The sequence below is a fragment of the Penaeus chinensis genome, chromosome 39, assembly GCF_019202785.1.
Source record: "Penaeus chinensis breed Huanghai No. 1 chromosome 39, ASM1920278v2, whole genome shotgun sequence".
NCBI lineage: Eukaryota > Metazoa > Arthropoda > Malacostraca > Decapoda > Penaeidae > Penaeus > Penaeus chinensis.
The window spans coordinates 25,521,246-25,532,643 of record NC_061857.1 but is presented as its reverse complement, the minus strand read 5'-3'; the positions used below and the strand labels follow the sequence as shown (position 1 = coordinate 25,532,643).

General features: G+C 35.9%; 1 protein-coding gene across 2 annotated transcripts in view; it reads right to left on the bottom strand.

Moving 5' to 3' along the window:
* Positions 1 to 5,712: 5,712 nt before the first annotated feature.
* Positions 5,713 to 11,398, bottom strand: part of LOC125046941 (graves disease carrier protein-like) — a 41,632-nt gene continuing 35,946 nt past the window's right edge. Inside the window, exons 7-8 of one of the 2 annotated variants that reach the window (XM_047644979.1) lie at positions 10,727 to 10,729; positions 5,713 to 8,965 (exon numbers count right to left, since the gene is read on the bottom strand). In XM_047644979.1, coding sequence (XP_047500935.1) covers positions 8,782 to 8,965; positions 10,727 to 10,729 — 187 coding nt within the window. In that variant the 3' untranslated portion in view covers positions 5,713 to 8,781. The remainder of the gene's footprint in view (positions 8,966 to 10,726; positions 10,730 to 11,398) is intronic. The other variant, XM_047644980.1, reaches the window with a different exon arrangement.

The following is an 11,398-nucleotide window of genomic DNA, read 5'->3' as shown; positions in this document are numbered from 1 at the left end:
TGCTCTCTCTCTCTCTCTCTCTCTCTCTCTCTCTCTCTCTCTCTCTCTCTCTCTCTCTCTCTCTTTTGTTCTCTTGTTCTCTTGTTCTCTCTCTCTCTCTCTCTCTCTCTCTCTCTCTCTCTCTCTCTCTCTCTCTCTCTCTCTCTCTCTCTCTCTCTCTTGTTCTCTTGTTCTCTTTATCTCTCTCTCTCTTGTTCTCTTGTTCTCTTTCTCTCTCTCACTTTCTCCCCCTCCTTCTCTCTCTCTCTCTCTCTCACTTTCTCCCCCTCCTTCTCTCTCTCTCTCTCTCTCTCTCTCTCTCTCTCTCTCTCTCTCTCTCTCTCTCTCTCTCACTTTCTCTCCCTCCTTCTCTCTCTCTCTCTCTCTCTCTCTCTCTCTCTCTCTCTCTCTCTCTCTCTCTCTCTCTCTCTCTCTCTCTCTCTCTCTCTCTCTCTCTCTCTCTCTCTCTCTTGTTCTCTTGCTCTCTCTCTCTGTGAAGACTGCGGTTTTTATAGTTTCTCTCTCTTTCTCTCTTTCTCTCTCTCACTCACTCACTCATTCTCTCTCGCTCGCTTTGTCCACGAATTGAAAAACTAGATTGTGCTACGACCTTTCCAGATCCATCGTATATTCCTGATCGCTATGTTGTTTTCAAATATAACATCTAGGTCGGTTGTCGCGCTCTTTTCGACAAGATGTGACTACCAGCGGCATGACTGGGTGGTCAGATCGCTTATATATATTTTTTTTTTCTCTTTTTATAGCAATACTCGAAATAATAACTACAGTAACGATGGTGATTGGCGGTGATGATGATTGTGATGATGATTATAAAACAAACAAAACAAGGAAAACAAGAAACATAATAGATATATATTAAAAAAACGCTGCATTTGAAATGAAAATATAAAAACTGTAGTCTTCACTGTGGAGAGTACGGCGTCATAACGTCCGCGGTGTACGGTGAAAAATCGATGCATCTGAAAATGGCCCTCCAAAATCATTGTTCTTTTTTATGTGTGAATATAGTTTGTTTTCTTTTGGTACATTTTGGAAACGATTGAAAGACAATTAATCGCAATCGGATTATCAATGGAAGTGGATAGGCGTCTGTAATAGGCTAGTTTCCACACCCTCTATATTTTGAAAAGCGGCACCTCCACCCATGTTGAATTAATCCAGGTATTGCTCCCAACTTTGACATTTATAAGTTTACTTTAAAGGTATGTGCGTCCAATTCAGACCAATTACCCATATATACGGTTATGAAATATTTTGTTAATTCAACTGTCATTTATTATATAAGCATGAATATGTTCACGTTAATAAAATAATTTAATAAGCGTATTTACAGACAATTGGTCTGTGAATTCCTTTGGACGCGCAGACTCATTTCTATTTTCGCTGATAAACTATTTTGATTAGTAAACTGTTGTTTATAAAAAAAACTGTAACACCTAACAGGTTACTGTGGTCATATTTTTGGTATCTGTAATCTCTTATATTTTTAGAGAAAATAACTCGTGATACCTTTTCTATGACATGCACAATTACAACAGTTCATTATTAATTCTAAAAATATATTTGTGACATTCTTGATCCTCCATTCCATTACTTAATGGTTGATGGTTAGAAGAAGTAAATGTGGTGGACATCAAACGTCATGTAGTGCCATGGAAAAGTATTGTGGCGAAATGGGTGGGAATGAGTTAACGATCAGGATAAGATGAGTTAGATGTCAAAGGTTGTAGAATGTTGTAGCAATGAATATTAGTAAAAAGGGTATAGAGGGAGAGTAAATGGAATACAATGGGGATTTGTAAAAGGGGAAGGAGATAAAGGTATAGGGCGATCAGACTAAATGGAGAGCCTGTGTCTGAGGTAGGGAGAATAATAGTGAAAAAGAGTTATTATGACACAATCAAAGGGTAATGCGGTAAAAAACGATAGTTGTAGAAGTAGGAGAAGAAGTCTGAGAATGAAATAAGGGAACAAGGGAAGGTTGAGAAGTATCGGGAAGAATGTCAGGAGGGGAGGGATACGCAGAATGACATTATTGTGACTTAAGGGAGTCACGTGAGCATCTCTGTGGGGTGGTAAGGCTAATGGGGAAGGAAGAGGGAATGGTGATGCACATGGAGGAGGAAAGGATGGAGCGTTTTTGGGGCGAGTGGGAGGAAGAGGGTAAGGGGAACTTGAGAAGGAGGAGGACGGATATTAGCAGATGCTTTGAATGTAGAGCGAATAAAAGGATTAGAGAGTGGATGAGGAAGTGCATAATTCTCTTGAGTCATGTTTATGAACTTTTGGATGTCTTCAAGGGTTTCTGGAGGGGAGTTGGGCTGGGTGGTTTGAGAAATAGAGGTTTTCTTGTGTGGAGAAGAGGGAATAGATGTCCGAGGAGTCGAGGGACAGGTAGGTACAGGAGAGGATGTGGTAGGAGATGGAGTGGAACGTTTAGATTGCCCGGTGCGAAAAGTAGAATGAGGAGGAGGGGGAGGCGCGGGGGAAGTGGTAGAGATTGGAGTATCTGGATTAGGCTGAAAAAAATGACCGGGGAGAGAGGAAGTAGAGATAGGTTGGTTGGGGCAGACGAGAAAAATCTTGTCGGCGTGCTTCTTGTCTGTTCTCACCTAGAGTGAGGCCTAGTTTAAATCTGAGAATTGCTACCTCAGATTCGAGCTTGCAGGCAGGGCAGCTCCTATAAAATACATTACGGGAGCCACCAAAATTGGCACACGTGCGTGACTGAGCAGAGCAGTTTGAACGGTCATGACCAGGTTGGACACATAGGGGGTAGAGGGCTATGGAGCGACAGTGTTTGGCTGGGTGGCCAAAACGCCAACATTTCTGACATTGACGGGGATGAGGTCGATATGGTCTGAAGGGCAGGACACTCCACCAATGTAAACTTCATGGGGGAGGTCCTGTCTCCGGAAGCTAATCTTGGCAATATTAAGTAGGACTTTCGTTGGCTTCTGGGAAGAATAGTGTAGTGCTGGACTGCCACTGCATCATAGTCGACAGGGCATGCGAGCAGGTCGTTTTCTCAGTCAGACCAGTCCTTATTGTAGACAGGACAGTCAGTCGGAGACAGAAACAGTTCCGGTACAAATATTAAGGGAGGAGTGAGGTTGGGCAGGAATAGGATTAACAGTGAGGTCAGTTAGGGTAGATAGTGCTCGAGCTTGTGACTCAGACAGTGCTCGAGCTTGTAACTGTGACAAGGCGTGAACGATCGGAACGACTGCGAAAGGAAACTTTGCCTACCTGTTTTTGGAGACATTGTTGGAAGAGAAAGGTATTGACATAGTACAGGGATGTATGGGGAATCACAGAAAAGGATCTCACTTGGCTAGGCAAAAAAGGCTACTCAAAGGGTTTGTAGTGATGGAAGCAGTACAAGGACGATGGCGGGAGGAAGATGGGGTAGCATGGAGAGAGGCAGTACTGTTGGGTGGAAGACAAAAAGGATGAAGAGTAGCAATAAGGGGGGTGGGGGTAGACAATGAAGAAGACTGTGCAGTAGAAGATGGAGTGGAGGACATTTGGAGAGAGGAAGGAGTGTAGTCTGAAGGTTTGGTAATGACAGGGGTGGAAGATTCAAAATGGATAGAATGGTCAAAGGAGAGACAGGGGTCGGGAAACCAGTGAAGTCAAATTTAGATATAGTTTTTCCTTTTTGTGTTCCTGCTTCAATGTTGAATTCTATATCCCATCCCATGTTGCACTGGAATAATTGTGAAACTAAATGTAAAAAAAAGGACTATCAAAATTAACATAAATGTTTATTTCAGATAATAAATTTAGAGTCTACAGGTTGTTTAAACTGTCACTTGTAGGAGTTATTTTACTGATTCATGTAACTTATCATGACAACATAAAAACAAAAGAATAAGTTTGAAGGTAAATCAATTACATAAATTAACTTTCACCATTTATTTTATATTGTATTTCATATATAGAAAAAAAAATCAATGCAAATTTGTATAAATATTTGTGGAAGCTAATAACATGGGAGCATTTTTTGTATTTTGAGCTCTGTAATTACTCAAATATAAATACACATTCTAATATATACAAGTACACATACATGGATGTGCAGTGATAGATATAATGTACAGCTTATTAATTATAAAAAAAAAAAAAAAAAAAAAAATCCTTTTTACATTGGAAATAAAAAGGTTAATCTAGTTACATTCACTTAAAGTTGCTTACAAATTTTTAATTTTAACTTATACATACTGTGGTTATTTCTTTCAAAAACAATACATGATTAGATGATTCTCCAAAACACTTCTAGAATAATTACATAAAGGTAATATTCATAACATCATAGTCAGTTCCATGTGCATTTCAAGCTTCTGTTTGCTATATATAACTAAAAAAATTTAATAACTGTGCCTTTAACCAAACTGTACAGAAATCAGTCATTTAAAGCTTTACTATTTTCTACTGAATACCCTTTGTGATTATGAGTATTATTCCAAAAATCTCAAACACTAAACACTATATAGAACCATTAAATTAATTGGAATGACATCATACCTTTCTAGTATTAAAAAAAAGAAAAGAAAAAAAAAATGATAAACAGCAGTTGATTAAAGAAAAGACATTTAAAAGAAACTAAGGAGAAAATCTCATACAAACAAAAACATGAAATATACTGGTTATGACACCAGCTAGATTGGAGCCTGGATAAAAGTGCTCAAAAAGCAAACAAATATACTTTTGTGATGCAACAAGTAATGTAAAATGTTCCTCGTGATACAATAAGTAATGTAATATCTCTACGAAGATCCACTACATTTTACTTTTACACCTAATAATTGATTATCACTTGGAAAAGATAAAAGATCAGATCTAAAAGGTCTAAAACCTAAAAGATGAATCTAAAAGATGAATAATAATTAATTTCAAACAAACAATGTCTCCATAAAACACGAGGAGATGCATACGAAAGATAAGGAAAACAAATAAGCGTATTTTCCATAATACTAACAAAAAAAAGATAGAAAGAAGAGAAAAGAAAAAATATATTTAAAGATGTATTAAGCATTCTATATCCTAATGTATTATAAAAATATACACCAACACTAAGCCAGTGAGACTTGCCCACATGAAGAAAAGCGCAAGTTGCAGAATGAGCGAGTGAGCAAGAGATGCAGGTTTGTGACGATGGAACCAGTTAGGAAGGTTCTTCACTCAGGATAGCAAAGATAGCAATTGCCAATGTGGAGGAAGACAGAGCATGAGAGAAAAAGAAAAAGAAAAAAGAAAAAAAGGATAAAATAAAAAATAAAAAGGAAAAAGAAAAAAGAAAAAAAGGTTAAAAAAAAAATTAAAAAGGAAAAAGAAAAAAAAAGAAAAGAAAAAAGAAGAAAGAAAAAAAAAGAGGAGGAGGACAGAACATATGAAAACTAAAAAAAACGATAAAGCAGATGTATAGACTTACTAAAGCCCCCCCCCCCCCCAGTCAAAATAACTGTTTCCAAAAGGTTTGCAATTGTTTCCCATTTTCTGTAATCAGCACCAATGCCACCTATTTCGAGGAGGAGTTTAGATACAGATGGATCCCTTAGGGCCTTCAACTCTAACATAGGAAAAAAAAAGAGGGAGAGGGAGAGGGAGAGGGAGAGGGAGGAGAGAGAGGGGGTGGGAGTGGGAGTGGGAGAGGAAGAGGGGGGGAGGGGGAGGGGGAGGGGGAGGGGGAGGGGGAGGGGGAGGGGGAGAGGAAGAGGGAGAAGAGAGAGAGAGGGGGGGAGAGGGAGAGGTGGAGAAAGAGACGGAGAGGGAGATATAGGAGAAAAAGGGGAAAATTCAAACACAACCAGGTGAAAGCCTAAAATAAACAAACACTCACTCCAAAATCTTATAACAAAGTCTGTTATCTTTTAAAAGTTGAACATAACTAATAAAATTATTCAAATATTATCTATCCCTTATTCTCATTTTACATTTTACCCTGACTTTATCTTTGAACCAAATTTAATCCCAGAAGAGGTACAGAAGATATGAATGAGAACTGATATTCCCTAGGTAAGTGTAACTAATCATGGGCACAAAAAGCAAAAGCAAATGAAAATAAAACAAAAATGGCAAGTAGACACAAGATATTCTAGGCCTAGAAACTCCTATCAATAAGGCTTTTTTTGCCTTACTGACATGTCTGTTATTTTCAAAAATTCTGTCTGTTTATTCAAAAGAACAACTCATCTAGAAAAATCTGTGCACCAAAAGTTGTAAAAAAACAATGATTCTAAACAGTCATCCAGAAATAAATGATACTGAAATATGATGAAAGGAAAACCGCCACAGTAAGAAATTAATTTGAATCGTAACGTTTCGAACTCTTCATGAGTTCCTGTTCAGACGAATAATATACCAAAATGGATACCCATTTACGATTCAATTTCAATTCTTACTGTGGCTGTTTTCCTTTCATCTTTGTGTACACGTTACTGTGTTTGTGTTTGTCACATAACGAAATAAATTTTCTCATATTTCAAGATTTTGGAATGAATTTATCCTGGTACTAAGAAACAATGGAAAACTAATGGCGCGTTTTGTCCTGTCAGGATATCCTCTTCATCCATGCCCTCTATAGATTGTCACAAGAACTCTATTAGAAACCTAGATGATTTAAAGTTTCCAATGTTTCACAATTTAAGGAAATAGCAGCCCAAACACCCTCCTTGACCTTCAGATAATCATAAAAAGGATCTCTGAAATATCTTCGTTCATTATTTTCTTATTACAGCAATCCATGAAAGGAAATATACACATCCATATATACATATATAAACATGTAAATAGCATTCTGTCAGCTAAACCCACAAGTATTTATATCAAATCTATTCGTTATTCACAAACATATATTCTAACTATACACTATTTGTGAACAATCACAGATAAAACACAATATATAAACAAACTTAAGAATAAATACATAAAAATTATCAACAAAGTAAATACATTTATTCATAATAAACCAGGAACAAAAAATCAGAAATAAGAAATTAATAAAGAATAAAATAAACTTGCAAATAAAGCCTATCTCATAGTTAAGAAATCTGTCATGACCGGGGAAAAAAAACAAATTATTACACCTGTTACTCTGACATATAAGGCAGCGACTCAAAACTACTAAAAAGTTTCAAAAATAAAAACCTTAATTTTAAATCAAACAAGCTAAAATTTTGCCACGAAACTAATTCAAAACTAAATATAAATCCACATTACTTGTCTCTGCCTCCATGCACTACCATCAACATAATCTTGCTCAATATAAATTCCTAAATTCCCTTACATGATCATAACCAAGACTGCTGTCCATCTTTGTGAATTTGTGCTGTAAAATCTTTCCATGACCTCTATCAAGTCTTTCTTCTTGAGACGAAAATAGCCCATGAAAATGAAAAATAAAAATGAAAAAATATTTGCCCAGGAAAGTAGAAAAAAACAAAAGAGAATTTATATGGTATTTGCTTTAGGATTATGTTTTGCAAATTCCGGATAAACTTTAACGAACATTATTCTGAGATGCAGGTAATAAAACTTATTTAAAGGGATTCTATTCTGTTTTTAAAATTTTTCAGAATATGGAAGTTATATGCTCTATTCCCAACTCTGTTCATTTGATATACATATGAAAGTCCAGTACAAAAGAGAGAGAGAGAGAGAGAGAGAGAGAGAGAGAGAGAGAGAGAGAGAGAGAGAGTGTGAGCGAGGGTACAAACAATAAAAGCGAGAGAAAAAAAACAAACAAAACATGTGTCTCTCCAAACATAAAAACCAAAGCATAATGATAAACAAATAAAGAATAAATAAAAGCACATAGGAGCATAATTCAAATGGTTTCACGGCAAAAGGTCCCTACAGAAATGGCTGATGGACGGAAAGTGGTGCTTGAGAGAGCAAATGTCTGAGTGAGTTAAGATTGCCACCACCAAGTTACATGACATTCATTATCAAAGCAGAAGGACATCCAAGATGCAGTAAAGTTGAGCTAATAATAAATAACTTAAATAAATAGATAACAATAATAATAATAATAACAGTAGATAAAGTCATTCAGACACATCAATGTTATTGTGAATACTCAATACTTGTATCAATGTCTTCTGTTTCCGCCATAAAAATCTCAAATCACACTGGACTCTTGCTGATACCATAGTTCCTTAACAATAATTTTGTACGCTTTACGTTTACAATCTAATGGAAGTCAAATATACCAAAAAAAGAAGAAAAAAAAAAAAGTGTCATAAGTACAAAACATTGGAAATAACTACAACCTAAAGCTTTCATCAACTAACAAAAAATGGTCTAATTTAATCCTATTTTATCAAGAATTTAATCCAATTATATTCCTTTGTCTTACTTCTACTACCTAACAAAATAAATGGAACATACATACATCTTTTCTTACAAATTTTAATCATAATAAATGCTAGGACAATGAGTGTTCCTATACCTTTAGCTCATAATACAAAAATAAAAAAACAAGTCCTACCCAAAATTTGACAAACAGTATTATAATAAAAAAAATAAAACCAGTTCTAATCTCTTATTCTTTATCGCTCTCATTCGCCTCAAATAACGGCAGGTTCTCAAATCTGATCCAGTCTGGGGTCACTAGATCCATTTTGATCCAGTGCAATCAAATTCCATCAAAAACAACCCAATGATTTGAGCCATTCAAATCCACTCCAACTGCTCGATGTAATCTAGTTCCACCTATCCAATATCCATGCTACCCGACCCAGCCCAATCACAACCGAAGCCAATCCAACACAACCTTGCCTATCCAGTCTTGATCCTGAGTCCTGTGTCAAGCCCCAGGACCTGCTTGGTGATTTCGTAAGTGGAGAACGACACGGCCACCATAGGAATGGCGCGCATGTAGTTGATACTCATGCCGCGGTAGAGACCCCGAGTGACGCCGTTCTCGCGGTAGATCAGGCGTAGAGTGGCTGCCATGCCCATGCTGGAGAGGGGGAGAGGGGAAAGAAAGGGTTAAAACAGAATTAACAGAGGGGTAGGCTCATATTTCTCCATATCTAACTCCTTTCCAGAAATCAATATTCCAATTTTTATATATATATATATATATATTTTTTCTAATATCTAATGTCTATGATTTACTTTCTTTGCTTTATTAGTGTTCAATGTCTCATAAACATGAATACTAGACATTTTCATTTTCCTTACCAAAAAGTTATCTAAATTTACTTATTTTCCATGTTTCACATTCATTTCATCGAGACAAAAATAAATATGGAATCCAAGTTATTAGTAATCTTACACTGCAGGTTAAAGAAAAATGCATTAACAACAGCAATATAGCAGTGTTTCCACGAAGAGTTAGTCAGTTAGTAATATTTTCCATGAGATCAATTTTGCAATGTTCAATATCCCACACAAAAAATGATAATTTGGTATTGCAAATGCAATTAATATTCACAAAAAAAAAAAAAAAAAAAAAAAAAAAAAAATCTATAATTAATTAAGCTAAAATTATATATCAACACAATAATTCAGAGATCCAACAACCAATTAATAACTCTAACCAACAATGATAAACTTCTCCGAATACATACACAATATAGAAAACTTCATGTATTTAAATCTGTTGTATAAAACCACCATTTATGCTGACTGCTATACAATTAAATCAACTCTTGATTATCATTAAAAAATATCAATATTCTGATCAACTTTGTCTTTGATTATTTTGGTTTCAGTAAACTCAAATTCTAAACATAAGACTACTGTCACTGTAAATTCATTTGCAAACAAAAATACAATTCTTTGCCATAAAAAAAGGATTCTCCAAAGCATATTTTTATACATTCCAATATAAAGTTAATGCAACCAATTCAAGAACAATTACGTCTAACCCTCTTATATCAAATTATATATAAACACAAAATATACTCATAATAGTAGTACCACAGTGATCGAAATAATCAATATAACCATGCCCTTTTAATCATCCCATAGTATATACACGTTAATTCAACTGTAATCCACAGGCAGCTGGAAATACAAATATGCAAAAGACTAAAACAGACAAACCATAAAGCAATGAAAAATGAAGCAAAGGTAAGAATGTTATTCAAAGCACATGGACAAGCAAAGTCAACAAATTTAAGACAGCTACATGCCATAAAAGCTGTTCCACTTTTATGGTGTTAAAGAGTTATGGTGTTAGGCTTTGATACCCTCTTACCACAGTCTACTTCAGTGATACAGATAATACATGCAACTTACTCTCTGTTCCCACCAGCAGTCAGTACATGAAAGAAATGAAAATACAGAAAGGCACAAATTATTCCATTGATCAAAAGAAAAAAGAAAAAGAAAAAAAATCTTTCTTCGAAAAGAAAATGTACTAAAGGAAGTATTTTTTGTTTTGTTTATCCTTAATAATAAATATTTGGTTTTCTTAGCTTTTATACTTCATTTCAAAATGTAAACTACCACTCTACCACTCTCTTGCTCTCTCACTCTGTCAGTCTTTCTCTCTTTCTCTCTCTCTCGCTCTCGTTCATTCTCAATTGCTCTCACTCGCTTTCTCTCTCTCTCTCTCTCTCGCTCTGGCTCTCGCACTCCCTCTCGCTCTCTCTCTCGCTCTGGCTCTTGCACTCCCTCTTGCTCTTGCTCTCCCCTTCACTCTCTCTCTTGCTCTCCCCTTCACTCTCGCTCTTGCTCTCCCCTTCACTCTCGCTCTTGCTCTCCCCTTCACTCTCTCTCTCTTTCTCTCTCTCTCTCTCTCTCTCTCTCTCTCTCTCTCTCTCTCTCTCTCTCTCTCTCTCTCTCTCTCTCTCTCTCTCTCTCTCTCTCTCTCTCTTGCCCACTGTCTCTCTCTCTTTCTCTCTCTCTCTCTCTCTCTCTCTCTCTCTCTCTCTCTCTCTCTCTCTCTCTCTCTCTCTCTCTCTCTCTCTCTCTCTCTCTCTCTCTCTCTCTCTCTCTCTCTCTCTCTCTCTCTATCTCTCTCTCTATCTCTCTCTCTTGCCCACTGTTGCACTTGCTCGCTCTCTTTCTCTCTCTATCAAGCAATGCTGTATTGAAACAAAATTTAAAAAGTTCCAACAAGCAACATTTTTCTTACTACTTATTCTTATACATCACTGTTTTCATTACATCATTTTAAAAAACAATTAGTTTTGAAAGAAAAAGTACAAAGATATAAAAAATCTATTCATAGATTATAAAAGAAAGGAGAGGAAAAAAATAAAATTGAATAGAGAAAATACTTCCATCACCACTGATAAAAGTAATATCATAACTTAATATCTAAAATTAAGTCACTAATATCAAAATTCAATCAATTATATATAAAAAAAAATCTTTTAAGAAAAATCCTTATACTCCTCTCCAACACAGTAAAACAAAATTTCTAATCAACATTTTTTAC